Source organism: Chlorocebus sabaeus, chromosome 19, assembly GCF_047675955.1.
Source record: "Chlorocebus sabaeus isolate Y175 chromosome 19, mChlSab1.0.hap1, whole genome shotgun sequence".
Lineage (NCBI taxonomy): Eukaryota > Metazoa > Chordata > Mammalia > Primates > Cercopithecidae > Chlorocebus > Chlorocebus sabaeus.
This window is the reverse complement of record NC_132922.1, coordinates 4,494,782-4,510,566: the sequence shown is the minus strand read 5'-3', so window position 1 is coordinate 4,510,566 and position 15,785 is coordinate 4,494,782. Positions and strand designations below refer to the sequence as shown.

At 51.8% G+C, this 15,785-nt stretch overlaps 1 protein-coding gene and 1 pseudogene across 4 annotated transcripts in view; one reads left to right on the top strand and one right to left on the bottom strand.

The window, feature by feature from the left end:
• Positions 1 to 12,626, top strand: part of GTSE1 (G2 and S-phase expressed 1) — a 33,178-nt gene extending 20,552 nt beyond the window's left edge. For all 4 annotated transcript variants that reach the window (XM_073006589.1, XM_073006591.1, XM_073006590.1 and 1 more), the window contains 5 exons: positions 1,966 to 2,038; positions 5,618 to 5,836; positions 10,495 to 10,696; positions 11,179 to 11,388; positions 11,867 to 12,626. In XM_073006589.1, the coding sequence (XP_072862690.1) occupies positions 1,966 to 2,038; positions 5,618 to 5,836; positions 10,495 to 10,696; positions 11,179 to 11,388; positions 11,867 to 11,950 (788 nt within the window). In that variant the 3' untranslated portion in view covers positions 11,951 to 12,626. The remainder of the gene's footprint in view (positions 1 to 1,965; positions 2,039 to 5,617; positions 5,837 to 10,494; positions 10,697 to 11,178; positions 11,389 to 11,866) is intronic.
• On the bottom strand, positions 3,023 to 3,488 carry LOC119627298 (small ribosomal subunit protein eS27-like; annotated as a pseudogene).
• Positions 12,627 to 15,785: the final 3,159 nt, after the last annotated feature.

The following is a 15,785-nucleotide window of genomic DNA, read 5'->3' as shown; positions in this document are numbered from 1 at the left end:
AGACCCCAATTCAAATTTTGAAAAAATTTTCAAAAAAATTTAGCCGGACATGGTGCTGGGCACCTGCAGTCCCAGCTACTTGGGAGGCTGAGGCAGGAAGATCACCTGAGCCCAGGAGTTCAAGGCTGCAGTGAGCTGTGATCACACCACTGCACTCCAGCCTGGGTGACAGAGCAAGACCTTGTTTCTTGTAAGAAAGAAAAGAAACAAACAAACCGAAAACGGAGGTGGAGAGAGGATGGGAGCACGTTTGGCTCAGCTGTGTGCAAGCTGCACGCCTCTCCAGTGCTGGGGTGAACACTGGAGGCCTGGTGAACTCACAGGTGGGGGCGGTGGGAAGGTGTGAGGGGCAGATTTTTAACTCTTGTAACCATTTATTACAAGAGTTTTTGAAGAATGTGGAGGTAGCAATGTGGGTGTGTGATTTGGAAATGTGTGAAGATAGACATCATAAGAAGCTGCCAGCAAGTTGGAAGCAGAACTGGGTGTGGTGGGAGACTTGTTTGTCTCAAAATTTTCACCTTCATTTTTAAAAACTCTGTGCATGAATCACTTTGATGGAGGTGATTTTTAAAAGAATAGGAGAGGCTGGGGCGGTGGCTCACACCTGTAATCCCAGCACTTTGGGAGGCCGAGGTGGGCAATCACTTGAGGTCAGGAGTTCAAGACCAACCTGGCCAACATGGCAAAATGCTGTCTCTACTAACAATACAAAAATTAGCCGGGCGTGGTAGCAGGCACCTGTAAGTCCAGCTACTCTGGAGGCTGAGGCACGAGCATCACTTGAACCCAGGGGTCGGAGGTTACAGTGAGCCAAGATCACGCCACTGCACTCCAGCCTGGATGACAGAGAGAGACTCTGTCTCAAAAAAAAAAAAAAAAAAAAAAGACAGGAGAGAGGAAATGTACGTGCAGGCAGCCTTTTTGAGGAGATCTGGCTTTAAAGGGGCAGGGACGTGGGACAGGAGCTTGGGTGCAGGGGCAGGAGGGCAAGCGTGAGCTTTTTAAGATGGAGGGCCCAGCAGCAGCTGTGATATTGCCAGAGAGTGGGGCTGTCTGTGGGGGCAGCAGCCTGGACCCTTGCCTGGCCTCCTGGAAGCACCTGCAGAGAAGAGGTCTCAGCTCCGGGCCCCACCCTTCCCTCTTAGTGCTGGGGTAAGGGGCTCTGAGGGACAGCCTCTATCCCCATGGCTTCCCAGACATAGCAGGGTGTTCCAAGGGGGTCCTGGTGCCTGAGGCTTTGGAGGCCCAGAGCACATGTGCTGATACTCAGGTGCACACTGGGATTTTCAAGGAGCCAGTATAGTGGAGGAGGAACCACAGAGCCAGTGTTTGGAGGGGGCGGTGGCGGGACTGGACCTCTGGGGCCTGTGGTGGGCCTTAGCTCAGTAACTGGTGACCCCTTTGCCCTCTGAGCCTGCTTTTCATCCCGTTGTGAATATCAGATGAGATCATATACATGGAAATACTTGTCAACTAAAACAGCACAAACACAATGTAATGAATTATTATTATCCCATTAATGCCATGGTTCAGGAAATGAGGTATGTGGGCTCTGTTGGGCGTGCCTGGGAACCTAAACCCCTGCGGTGTCGTTCCTGTGGGCAAGTGTCTACCACGTGCAGGTGCCGTCTGACAAGTCGACTACACTCTGTGAAAGTCGTGCTCTGCCCTGATGGGATCAACGGCCAGGGTGGGGCGGCGCAGTGAAGAGGGCTCTTACCTTTCTCCCCCACGTCCATCCGTCAGACCGCAGCCTTTGCCTGGGCCAGGGTCCCCATGTAGGGGTGAGTGCCTCTCATGCTCCTGCCTGCGGCAGGGTGGCCCTTTGTGGACCAGTGCCACCTACACTGCAAGTTGGGACAGTGGAGATACTCGGAGAATTGCCCATTTGGTGAAGATCTCCCAACAGTAGTTCTCCCCCGATCACTTTGCCTGACTGTACACTTCCTTTCTTGGTCTTAGGTGACTCCCCGGACGGCGCAACACCAAAGTTCTCGCGGGCACAGCGGCCGCAGTCATGCACGTCAGTTGGCAGGTGAGTGACGCTGGTCCGCTTCCTCTCTTTATTGCTGTAGAGTGACTCGTGCATCCGCTACCCTCAAGCATTTGGTAACCCTGCAGCCTGGCCTGCACATCTGGCTTCAGTGCCAGTCTCTTGGGTGCAGGCTGAGCTCCTGACCTGTACCAGCCCCTTTTAGATCTACTGCAGACTTAAGACATCTGAGACTTCCGCAATGCAGTACGGCGTTTCCCAGCCCTGAACTGGTGTGGTTGCCACTCCAGGCTGCATAGCAGAAGCCCCTCCGGCACTCTCAGGACTGCCCGCGCCCGCTCCAGGGGTTCTGATTCGGTTCATCTAGTCTGGAGGCCAGCAGCTGGATTTCTTAAAGCTCCTGGGTGACTGTGACTTGTCCCGCAGTCGAAGAGCACTGGCGCGGCACCTTGATTCTGACTTGGCTTTGAATCCCGGCTCCACCACTTCCTGGTCTTTGATCCAGTATAAGTTCCCAAATGTTGCTGACCTTTTTCCTCATGTCAAGTAGGGTTGGCCCAAGCTTAGCATAGCAGGTACCACAGACAGTAAGAAATGCACAGACAGTAAGATGCACACGCAGGAGTTGCTCAGGTAGCAGCCCCACCCCCACCGTCCCCTGAGCCCCAGTGCAGCTCTGTGGACCCTGGCACAGCACAGGAGAGATCGCACTGGTGCCCTTTAGCCTGTGTGCACCTCAAAGTCTCCTGTGTGGAGTTGGGGTGTGGGCAGCAGGAAGGACACCCAGACCCCCAGGACCAGCATGGGGTGGTGCCAGTGTGTGACCAGGTGGGCACTGCTCTGGGCCTTGCTGAGGTGGAGTGGGCAGAGTAAGCCTGGGCTAGGACACCGGACAGGGTGCTGCTGGCTCTGCCACGGGCCAGCCTGGGGCCGCTTGCAAGTCTTTTGATGACTCTGGGCTTTAGTTTCCTCCTGCGTGAGCTCAGGACACGCTTTGCAAGGTCGAACCAGCCAGTCCCTCACGTGCTGCGTGTGGTGCGGTGCTAAGCTGCTGTCCCTCCCACGCATGGTGGTGAAGAGCAAAGACCAGACCCAGGCAGCCACTGGTCACCTCACTTGCCTCTCTGTGCCTCAGTTTCCTCAACTCACCCAGGATTACTTTGAGGGTTACATTTGTCAGAATTTTTTCTTTTTTTTTTTAATCCAAAATGTGTTTACTGAGTTGGTTTCCATCTTGATTCAGAGTGCTTTTAGTGCCGCTTCCTCCTAAAGGAACATCCTTCTGTAAGCCTTGCTTTTCCTCCTGTAGGCTGGCAGAGGACAGTGGAGCAGCCAACACACAAAACTACCATTTGTGCATGGCTAACGACCATGGTGATTTTATGGCATCCTGGGCATTTCACATCCACAAAGGGCTCTGCACCAGGCGTTTCTTCTTGTGTTTCCTCTTCTCTTCTGGGAAGGGATGAAGGAGATCCTTTGCGAGAGGCATGTTCTCATATGGGTAGGTCGTCACTGCCGGAAAGGAGCCAATTTTTCTTTTCTTTTCTTTTTTTTTTTTTTTTTTGGAGATGGAGTCTCGCTCTGTCGCCCAGGCTGGAGTGCAGTGGCGACATCTCAGCTCACTGCAAGCTCCGCCTCCTGGGTTCACGCCATTCTCCTGCCTCAGCCTCGCGAGTAGCTGGGACTACAGGTGCACACCACCACGCACGGCTAATTTTTTGTATTTTTAGTAGAGACGGGGTTTCACCGTGTTAGCCAGGATAGTCTCCATCTCCTGGCCTCATGATCCACCCACCTCGGCCTCCCAAAGTGCTGGGATTACAGGTGTGAGCCACCGCGCCCAGCTGGAATTTTTATTTTCACTGGAATTTGTGGTGGGGCTTCCAGAACTTAGCAATAAAGGCAGGAGGGTGGGGAATCCCAGAACGTGGCAGAGAGCAGCAGCTGGGGGTGACAGCAGTTGCTCTCTGGAGTGATTCTGTTTTTCTCTTGATTTCAGCCTCTCTGCATTTTTTCCATTTAAATAGGCTAGAGTCAGTCTGTTTTCAGGCTCCTTTTGAAGTATGTTAACAATTGCCCAGAAGAGAGCAACAGACAGGTCTCCCTGGCCTCCCGTGGGGGCCACGTGGTGGGATGTCCTTGACTCATTTTATTTTAAAATAATGTCTTTGTCCTTTTTGGGTTACTGTAACAAACGTTCTATCGACTGCATAGCTTGAACAACAAACATTTGTTTCTCACAGTTCTGGAGGCTAGAAATCCAAGATCAAGGCACCTGCAGATTTGGTGTCGGGTGAGGGCCTGGTTCCTGATTGACAGATGCCGCCTTCCCTCTGTCCTCACTGGAGTAGGGGTGAACAAGTCTCTTTTATGTTTATTTATTTATTTGTTTATTTTGGATGGAGTCTTGCTCTGTCACCTGGGCTGGAGTGCAGTGGCGCGATCTCAGCTCACTGCAACCTCCACCTTCTAGGTTCAAGCGATTCTCCCGCCTCAGCTTCCCGAGTAGCTGGGACCACAGGCACATGCCACCACACTCGGCTAATTTTTTGTATTTTTAGTAGAGACGGGGTTTCACCGTATTAGCCAGGATGGTCTCGATCTCCTGACCTCGTGATCCACCTGCCTCGGCCTCTCAAAGTGCTGGGATTACAGGCATGAGCCACTGCGCCTGGCCTATGTTTGTTTATTTTTTTGAGACAGGGTCTTGCTTTGTTGCCCAGGCTGGAGTGCAGTAGTGCAATCATGGCTCACTGTAGCCTCCACCTCCTGGGTTCAAGTGATCCTCACACCCCAGCCTCCTGAGTAGCTCGGACCACAGGTATGCACAAGTGTGCCCTCTTTTCTAAGGGCACAGATCCCATTCCTGAGGGCTCTGGCTCCATGACCTGATCTCCTCCTAAAGGCCCCACCTTCTAATGCCATTACCTTAGGGGCTAGGATTTCAGCACATGAATCTGGGGACACAGACATTCAGTCCACAGCAAATGACAGTTGACTCAGCCTCCTCTTCATCAACAGCAACACAAGAAAACAGTTAGGCAAGACCCATGGGTAGCCCGAGCCACAGGTATTGCCAGGGATGTGAGGGGTGTGAGGACCAAGTGCCCAGCTCCCTCCTCACTCATTTGTGTTCACATTTGATTCAGGCAACCTTAAGCCTGGGAATGAGTGGGCGTGCAGCGTGACCTGCTCCCCCATTTGCTGGCCCGCCAGACAGGCTGCGGCTCTGACTTCCTTATGGCAATATCTGTGACACCACCAAAAGATGATTTGCTCAGTCTCTTTAGAACTTCCTGTGAAGTGACATTTAATGGTAGCATCCATAAAGTGCAGTCACATTTGATCAATTTTCTTTGAGTCGCCTGTGAGGAAGGGCAGTGAAGGCATTCCCACTGGGAGCCCGAAGCCCACGCCAGGGCGGGTTGGTAGCAGCTCGGAGCCCTGCCTGCCTTGGGGCGCGTCCCGGGAGAGCAGAGCTCACACAGGCTCGCAGGCAGGCTCGGCTCTTCTCGGCTGGGACCGAAGCACTCGGCACTGCATTGGCACAGGCTGAATGATTAGGTTTCACTTTTTTTATGTCATCTCAGCTTACGACATTGATGTTGTGTTTGCCAGGGTCCCCGTCCACAGCACCCCAGTTAGACGCTCATCTGGGCCAGCACCACAAAGCCTGTTGAGCGCACAGCGTGTGTCAGCCTTGCCCACACCCGCCAGCCGGCGCTTCTCTGGCCTTCCACCGATGACCCCCAAAATGATGCCCAGAGCCATGGCCTCTCCCCTGTGTGTGCCAGCCCGGAGACTTTCCTCTGAACCCCGCAAGAACTCTGCGATGAGGTAAGAGATGAAGGTGATAATAAGTTGGTCTCAAATTCCTGGGCTTGGTGTCCTAGACATTGACATACCTTTTTCTTGCCTTGCTCCAGGGTTTAGTGAAGTAAATAATATTTGGAAAGTTTTTTGTTTTTTTTTTTTTAATTCCAAAGAGAAAATGCAATAGACATGAGCATAGAGGAAAATTAAAGGTATTACAAGGAAATACTGCCTGTAATTCTCTGATAATCAATCTGAAAACCTAATGCTTTTCTAAAATTTGCAAATTATTGGCTGGGTGTGGTGACTCACGCCTGTAATCTCAGCACTTTGGGAGGCTGAGGCAGGCAAATTGCCTGAGCTCAGGAGTTTGAGATCAACCTGGGTAACATGGCAAAACCCCATCTGTACAAAAAATACAAAATTAGCCAGGTGTGGTGGCATGCACTGTAGTCCCAGCTGTTTAGGGGGCTGAGGTCGGAGGATCACTTGAGCCCAGGAGGTTGAGGCTGCAGTGAGCTGAGATTGCCCTGTTGCACTCCAGCCTGGGGGACAGAGTGAGACCCCATCTCTAAAAAAATAAGTAAAATAAAATAAAATAGAATAAAATAAAATAAAATTTATCTAAATTGACCCAAGGACACATGAAGTAAGCCATAGCTGCAGCTCAGAAATAATTAAAGATTGAAAAAGGCACCTGACTCTGATGAAGTCACACCTCAGTCGTGTATAACTTTTGAAACAGATCATGCTGGTGTGTAAAGTTAAATATCTCAGCCGGGCACGGTGGCTCACGCCTGTAATCCCAGCACTTTGGGAGGCCGAGGCGGGCGGATCACGAGGTTAGGAGATTGAGACCATCCTGGCTAATAAGGTGAAACCCCGTCTCTACTAAAAATACAAAAAATTAGCCGAGTGTGGTGGCGGGCGTTTATAGTCCCAGCTACTCGGGAGGCTGAGGCTGGAGAATGGTGTGAACCCAGGAGGCAGAGCTTGCAGTGAGCTGAGATCGAGCCATCGCACTCCAGCCTGGGTGACAGAGCAAGACTCTGCCTCAAAAAAAAGCAAAAGTTAACTATCTCAGGCTACACATAAATAAAGATGGAAAGTTTCTCAGTTCATTTTAATAGCCAAACAGTAGGTAATGATAATACCGATAAGAGGAAATTGTAGACTGATTTCACTCATGAATATAGATTTATTTTTATGAAGTTTTTATTTCTAAGAAAGATATATTTTAAAAACACAAAATAGGCTGGGCGCGGTGGCTCACGCCTATAATCCCCGCACTTTGGGAGGCCGAAGCGGGTAGATCACGAGGTTAGGAGTTCAAGACCAGCTGGGCCAAGATGGTGAAAGCCCATCTCTACTGAAAATACAAAAAAGTTAGCTGGGTGTCGTGGCGGCGCCTGTAGTCCCAGCTACTCAGGAGGCTGAGGCAGGAGAATGGCGTGAACCCGGGAGGCAGAGCTTGCAGTGAACTGAGATCCGGCCACTGTACTCCAGCCTGGGTGATAGAGCGAGACTCCGTCTCAAAAAAAAACCACAAAACACACACACAAATAAATTGTTATCTATCTGGAAGAAAATTAAATCTGACCTAACTAACATCATGGGAAAAAAATTCAGATGACTTCGATACTTAAATATAACAAACAAAAGAAGAAAAAGGTTAAACACTGGGAGACTGTGTGAACACGCTAAGTGCAGAGACCTTTATCACTGCTAAAAGCCAGGGAGTGAAGAGCCGCCTGCCGCCTGCCACCGCCAAGAGTGTTGACATTTAAATCCCTTGTTTTTATTTATGGCTAAAATGACCATAAATGAAGTCAATAGACAAATGGTCGACTATGAAACAACATCCCAGGCAAAGGATATGAATAAGCTCAAATGGTCAACAGCCCCTGGGGAGAGACCCAAATTCACTAGTGTCAGGGAAATGCAGTTTATAGTAACTGTGCAAAGGTCTTGATAGACACATCCACATTCACACTGTCCGGGCAGGAGGCGGGAGGGGGAATCTGAACATTGCTAGTAGAAATGTGCATTGTGATCGTATTTTGTAGAAAGGCATTTGTTGGCCAGGCGTGGTGGCTCACACCTGTAATCCCAGCACTTTGGGAGGCCGAGGCTGGCGGATCACCTGAGGTCAGGAGTTTAAGATCAGCCTGGCCAACATGGTGAAACCCTGTCTCTACTAAAAATATAAAAATTAGCCAGGCATGCTGGTGGGTGCCTGTAATTCCAGCTACAAGGGAGGCTGAGGCAGGAGAATCGCTTGAAACCGGGAGGTGGAGGTTGCAGTGAGCCAAGATCACGCCACTGTACTCCAACCTGGAAGACAGAGCAAGACTCCGTTTCAAAAAAAAAAGCCATTGGCTGATATGTCAAATTTTTCTTTTTCTTTTTGCTTTACATGTTCAGAGAAACTGCTCTAGCAACAAACTATAGAAAAATGAGCCCTGACAGTATAGTCTTAACATGTCAAAATTTAACTACACATATACCTCTTTTTGTTTGTTTGTTTGTTTGTTTTCTGTTTTGTTTTTCTTTTTTTTGAGATGGAGTCTCACTCTGTCGCCCAGGCTGGAGTGCAGTGGCACGATCTTGGCTCACTACAAGCTCCACCTCCCGGGTTCACGCCATTCTGCCGCCTCAGCCTCCTGAGTAGCTGGGACTACAGGCGCCCGCCACCACGCCTGGCTAATATTGTATTTTTAGTACAGATGGGGTTTCACCGTGTTAGCCAGGATGATCTTGATCTCCTGACTTTGTGATCCATCTGCTTCGGCCTCCCAAAGTGCTGGGATGACAGGCGTGAGCTACCGTGCCCAGCCTATACCTCTGTTAATTACACATACCTCTGAGCTGCCATAGGTGGGAGACTACAGTTCATGTGCATAGATGTTCATGGTGACAAAGACTGGAAGTCAGCTGGGCGCAGTGGCTCACACCTGTAATCCCAGCACTTTGGGAGGCCAAGGTGGGCGGATCATGAGGTCAGGAGTTCGAGACCAGCCTGGCCAACATGATGAAACCCCATTTCTACTAAAAATATATAGCCGGGCGTGGTGGCAGGCACCTGTAATCCCAGCTACTTGGGAGGCTGAGGCAGGAGAGTCATTTAAACCCAGGAGGCAGAGGTTGCAGTGAGCCGGGATCGTGCCATTGCACTCCAGCCTGGGTGACAGGGTCAGACTCCATCTCAAGAGAAAACAAAAACTGGAAGTAAATGACCAGGTAGCCTTTGGGGCATGCATTAGCTTGCACCAGCTGATGTGGATGCATTTCCGGAAGAATTCTTGAGAAAGGATGCAGAAAAGAGAGTTTCGTAAGTAGAATTCCACTTTACAAACGAAACTGTGGCTGAGAATAAAAGCCCTTTGTCTGTTAAAAATATACATATAGGCTGAGTGCGGTGGCTCACGCCTGTAATCCCACCACTTTGGGAGGCCGAGGCAGGCAGATCACGAGATCAGGAGTTTGAGAGCAGCCTGGCCAACACGGTGAGACCGTCTCTACTAAAAATACCACGCTGGGCGTGGTGGCAGGCGCCTGTAGTCCCAGTTACTCGGGAGGCTGAGGCAGGAGAATCGCTTGATCCTGGGAGGCAGAGGTTGGGGTGAGCCAAGATCGCACCACTGCACTCCAGCCTGTGCGACAGAGACCCTGTCTCCAAAATAAATAAATAAATAAATAAACACCATATATAATATCCACGTATTTATACACAAATTACATATTTTTATATATCTTGTACGTTTCTATATACGTACATCTACTAACAGTAGGTGTTGACCCTGTGTGTATCTATGTAGTTTTATGAGAATGCAGAAGACTCTGGAAGAAAAAATGCGTGTGTGTGTGTTACAGAGGGAGATGGAAAGGCCTGGAATACCCAAGAGAAAATGAGAAACAAGGCCTCACTAAAAACACCAGATCTGATATATAAATAGGAATATGTGTTTAACTGTCTTGTACGTTTGTAAGTGTAAATGTAGAAACAAACTTCTGCTTGTTTTGGACTCTTATGAAACCTCTGAAGTATTAAAAAGAAGTTACTCTCAGTTGATGGACCTGCTGCTTTGCTGGGTTTCCGGAAGGAATTCAGTTTTGTGTGGCAGGTACTCAAGGACCTGTGGGCAGCAGGCAAACCCAGCAGCGCCCATGCGGGGTCCTGCAGGAGACACCATTGGAGAGCAGGTGTGGGCAGCCTGCACCCGGGGCCTCAGCCCTGATCAGGGCACTGGGCAGCAGGGGAGGGGGCATCTGGGGCAGAAGGAGCTGGCTGCATACCCACCTAGGCCTAGGAGGAGCCCCGCACTGGCTGCATGTGAGAAGGAGCTGCCGTGGCTCAAGGAGGGGTCCCTGTGTGTGGTCTGGGCTCCCTTCAGGAGGTGACGGGCATGCGCATTACCTCATGTTTAGTAACTGGAAAGAAAAGGGCTAACAGCAGGCCCTGGTGATGCTGGACAGGTAAGATTTGTGAGCTGAGAGGAACTGGACAGATCACTGAACCCCTAACATACACAGGAAACTCGGGGTCTGGAGGGTGAAGGCCCTAGAGCAGGAACACACTCCACCCAGGACACTGTTCCTCCAGAGTCACCCAATTCCCGGATCAGCCAAGTGAACGAGCATTTTAGATAAATTTTCTCATAAGATTTTTTTCCTTCCCACAGAACTGAACCAACAAGGGAGAGCAATAGAAAGGCAGATTCCCGGCCGGCGGACGTGTCCCCTGACGGGGGTTCTCCTCCTTCCTGTGCGCCTCAGGCACTTAACTTTTCTCCAGAGGAAAGCGATACTGTTTTCTCCAAAAGCACCACCACAGAAGCAGCTCGGGAGGAAATCAAGCCGGGTGGAGATGCAGCCCCTAGTGAGGTGGGCAGAGCAGGCGCAGCTTGGTTCTATTAGCTGAGATTCCTGGAGGCTGCTCGGGAAGCCCCTGGAACCCAGGGCTGTGGCTGGCGGAGTTCCCTGCCATGCTTCATCCTGGGGCCAGTGCCTCTGTGCCAACCAACCCAAAGGGAGGAAGTCAGGACTTCCAGGCCTCCAGGGGAGGAAAAAGTGACACCTTTGCCCTGTATTTGACTAAGGCAAGGGTCAGGGATCGAAGCTGAGGAAGCGGGAAGCAGGGTGGCAGGAGCTGGTAGCTGCTGGTGGGCGGGTATGGACAGGGAGGTGGGCGGCAGTCAAAGAGGCACGGCCCGCCCCATACAGGGCCTCCTTCCACCAAGGCCCCACCTGATTGCTTGGCTTTCCAAACCTCCAGCCCACCTGGAACATGAGCAAAGCACACGTTCTCCCAAGATGATTGCCAGCAAGATGCTGGACTCTGCTCTTAACCTTGGTTTTGTACCCAGGCTCTTCTTGTAGATATCAAACTGGACCCACTCACCGTCACTCCAGATGCTGCAAGCCAGCCCCTCGTTGACCCCCCTCTCATTGACTTCTGCAATACCCCAGAAGCAAACGTGGCTGTGGGATCTGAAAGCAGGCCTCTGATCGACCTCATGATAAACACTCCAGACATGAATAAAAATGTGGCCAAACCTTCACTGGTGGTGGGACAGGTGAGAAGTGGCAGGTGATTTGTGTTGACTCAGCCCTCGCTGTCCTCAGTTCTGGGTTTGTTCGTCCTCCCAGGGCCATCGTGGGACCCTTGAGAGTGGCTGTTGAGTCTTCTCAGCTGCTCACCTCAGGGCAGGACTCACTTTTGGCAGCCTGAGCTTCTCAAAGATCAGCTGCCTCTGAGGTGCCCTGCCAGGACCCTGCCAGCTCTTGTTGGGCAGGGGCCGCCTCTCTCCTGCCCACAGAGCCCAGGGCCAGATGTGGGACGGAGGAGTGTGCATGGGGGGGCTTGGGCTTCTCTGCGTGTGTCTTGTCTCCTTCCAGCTGCTTAGACGCGGTGGCCCAGAGTGCTTTTCAGTGCACCCGAGCCGGGATGACCGAGCTGTTGTGATGGCCCAGGCAGCCAGTGCTCTGTGTGGGGAGGGGAAGGGAGGCCCCGGCCGGATCCGCACTCACCTCCTCCCCTCTGCTCTCTTCTAGCTCATAGACCTGAGCTCCCCTCTGATCCAGCTGAGCCCTGAGGCTGACAAGGAGAACGTGGATTCCCCACTCCTCAAGTTCTAAGCAGAACCAAATCCTTTGCCTTGAAAGAACAGCCCTAAAGTGGTTTTCAACCCTCAGAAACAAGCTTTAGGCTGGGCACAGTGGCTTACACTTGTAATCCTAATAACTTCTGAGGCCGAGGTGGGCGGATTACTTGAGCCCAGGAGTTCAAGACCAGCCTGGGCAATATAGTGAGACCCCTGTCTCTACAAAAAATAAAAAATTAGCCAGGTGTGGTAGTGCATGCCTGTAGTCCCAACTACTTAGGAGGCTGAAGTGGGAGGACGGCCTGAGCTCAGGGAGGTGGAGGCTACAGTGAGCTCTGATTGTGCCACTGTACTCCAGCCTGGGCAACAATGTGAGAACCCATCTTGGGGGGGAAAAAAAAAGAAACATGTTTTAGTACAAATTGTATTTGAAAAAGAAAAGCCGAAAGAGATTCCCAGTGCTGGAGAGGGTGGGCTGAGGAGCTGGGGGCAGCGCTGACCACCCAAGGCCTCTGCTGCCGCCTCTGCCCTTCTCGCTGCCAGTCTCTGGGCTGGAATGCAAAGCCTCAGTCACTCTAAATGAAGAATTTTCTTTTGAATGTTTTGTATGTAAAATAGCAAGTAGCTATTTTTAAAGTTAAGTTTGTGTAAAAAGTTAAATATTCTAGTTTTACATTAAATTGTAAAATAAATGGATTTATTGAAGCATATCTTGATTTTTAAGCTTATCGTGATTTTCAAGCATACATAACTATTTTTATCACTCTAATCAGTAAGGCTACTATCTAGACTCGAATGCTTTCATACAAGTGAGTTTCAAAAATTAGTCAATAAAAATTGGTGTCAGTACAGACCCAGGCCCGCCCCCAGATACACTGGTCGCTAGGTCTGGGGCCAGCCCTGGAAGCAGCACTGTTACTAGGCACCCAGGTGATTCTGACTCGATGGCCTGAGACGCACACCTTGAGAAGAGGCTGCTCTGGGGAGACGAAGGTATGAGTGGAAAGAGGATGGGCGAGGAGGCCGGGCTTACCTGGACACTAAGGTGATGGGCGGTGTCTGCTGGGCAGGCCTCGGGGAGGACCCCTCAGCTTTGCTCTCAGCAGGGGCCGGACAGGCTCGGTGGGCAGTGGCAGGAACTGAGTGCCACTGGAAAGCCCATTCCCTTTACTTAAAAAATGAGCTGGCTGGCCGGGCGCGGTGGCTCAAGCCTGTAATCCCAGCACTTTGGGAGGCCGAGACGGGCGGATCACGAGGTCAGGAGATCGAGACCATCCTGGCTAACACGGTGAAACCCCATCTCTACTAAAAATACAAAAAACTAGCCCGGGGCGGGCCGAGGTGGCGGGCGCCTGTAGTCCCAGCTACTCCGGAGGCTGAGGCAGGAGAATGGCGTAAACCCGGGAGGCGGAGCTTGCAGTGAGCTGAGATCCGGCCACTGCAGTCCAGCCCGGGCTACAGAGCAAGACTCCGTCTCAAAAAAAAAAAAAAAAAAAAATGAGCTGGCCAGGAAGCCACTACTTTGTGTCCATTTCTCCTGAGGAAACTTCTCACCATCTTGGTTGAGCGACTTCACGGCTGACACAGCGAGCCAGCGGCCGGACTCTGTATTTCGGACCCCACTCCAGTGCTCCCTGGATCATACCAGGATCTGCCTCTGTCCACAAAGACGAGGGAAAATGATGACTGCGCTGTGCTCTCTACTTCCTGTGGTTACCGCATGAGGCTAAAGCTGCCCCTCGAAACAGCGAGTCCTGTGGCGTCGAGAGCAGGAAGGGGTCGGGTGGCCAGGCGATGCCATGGAAAGACGTCTCGGTGGAAACTGCCGTGGTGGGAAGGTGGCGCGCTTGTCACGGCTGAGTTGCTGCGCCTGCTGACAGAAGCCCTCCACAGGCAGGGCTGCTGGGACGAGTGAGTCATGAAGCCAGAGAAGCTCTGCTCCACGAGCAGTGACTCCCCAGGCAAGACTTGCAGCCAGTCCTGCGCTGGCCAGAGCCACAGGGCCTGTAGGAATCTCAGCGGCTCCACGTCTCCAGGGCAGCAGGGAATCCCAGGGGCCCGGTAGTGACACAGCAAGGTCCTCAGGGAGCCTCTGGTCTGGCCCTCATTTCCCAGGGGTAGAAAAGGAAATCTGGGCCGGGCGCGATGGCTCAAGCCTGTAATCCTAGCACTTTGGGAGGCCGAGACGGGCGGATCACGAGGTCAGGAGATCGAGACCATCCTGGCTAACACGGTGAAACCCCGTCTCTACTAAAAAATACAAAAAACTAGCCAGGCGAGGTGGCGGGCGCCTGTAGTCAGTCCCAGCTACTCGGGGGCTGAGGCAGGAGAACAGCGTGAACCCGGGAGGCGGAGTTTGCAGTGAGCTGAGATACGGCCACTGCACTCCAGCCTGGGCGACAGAGTGAGACTCCGTCTCAAAAAAAAAAAAAAAAGGAAATCTGAAATCGGATTAAACCATGCAGCAAATATTTACTGAGGCTCTGCTATGGGTCAGGCTGTTTTCTGCTGGGGTGCAGCGCTCAGGTACCCCTTCCCTCTTGGGGCTTCCCGATTGGTAGAGGAGGGAGATGTTCAGCTCCCAAGCCATCTGTAACCAAGCTGTGCCTTGGTTGCCTCCATTCAGGCCCTGGGGGTGAGCCGAGCCTCTGGCCTGTGGCCCCAATCTTGCTGCTGGGGCTCCTCCCCACTGTGCCCTTCCCCTCCCTGCTGAGGCCTCGGTGCAGCCAGGCTCTCCTTGGTACCCAGGCCGGACAGAGTGATCTGACTTTAACTCTCTTCCCTAGGAGCAGGAGCTGGACAGAGCAGAGCTGCTCCTGTCCTGAAGCTCCAGACCTGTTCCTTTCTGTCTGGGTCTTTCCACTGGGCTCTTCCTGCCGAAGCCGCCCAGTCTCAGTACCCCCACTCCCTTCCTCACCTGGTGCGCGGGCCCTTGGTTCACCCCTCAGAGGGCTCCGGGTGGGAAGATGCAGTTAGCTGGAGACTGAAGGACTCCGCGGCCCCAGGAGGGCCAACCCCTTTCTCCACCTCGGCTGCCGCTGGAGGGCCACCCTCCCAGGTTCAAGAGGTCCAACTTCATGGGATTTTTACCACATTTCACTAATTTTGTGGAGCAAATGTCTTCCCATTTTGTATCTCTGAAATCCACGTCTCTGACATTGCTGTTGGCAGGTGGCACCTGGGATGTCGTCATCCTGCCCATAGCTGGCCTGTATCAGACCTGAGTGATACACAGGGGCCTCTTGGAGCTAGAGAGTAACTAAAATACCATATAGTTCACCAGAAAGCAGAAAATATGTGAGCATGGATCTCAGCCACTTTGTGGGTTGGTTGCAACTGGGACTCAACCTGCTATAACCTTAGGTCAGCCTGCCACACCCAAGGAGGGCCTGCCCCCTACACCCAGACTCAAGTTTAGACACAGCCTAAACGTGTACCTCTAAATCTGCACAAGCTCAGGTGCCCAGATACTGGATTTCCTTATCTTTTCTGGGAAATGCAAGATGAAATTGCCCTCCTGTTGGGTATTTTCCTGATCCTTTATTCTGAAAAAGTGGTCATCCTTTTCCCCACAGGCCCTGTGACCTCTCCCTCCTGTCTTGCAGCTCACTGTGTACCTCCTCCTGGCACCAGTGCCCAGGGCTCTCCTGTTGGTAGTTCCTGCTTTTCTTGGAAATTCCTCGTGGGCCTCGAGATCTTTACCTTATAACAGTTCTGTTGAATTTCACCCTGGCAATGTAAATTGATAGCTTCTCTTCACAGATGCCAGACAAAGGACAGATCTCACCATCAACCCTCTGTTCACCTGAGACAAATGCATGTCTGATTGCTTCCTCTGCCCTATTTATGTAAAAATGCAGATTCACTGA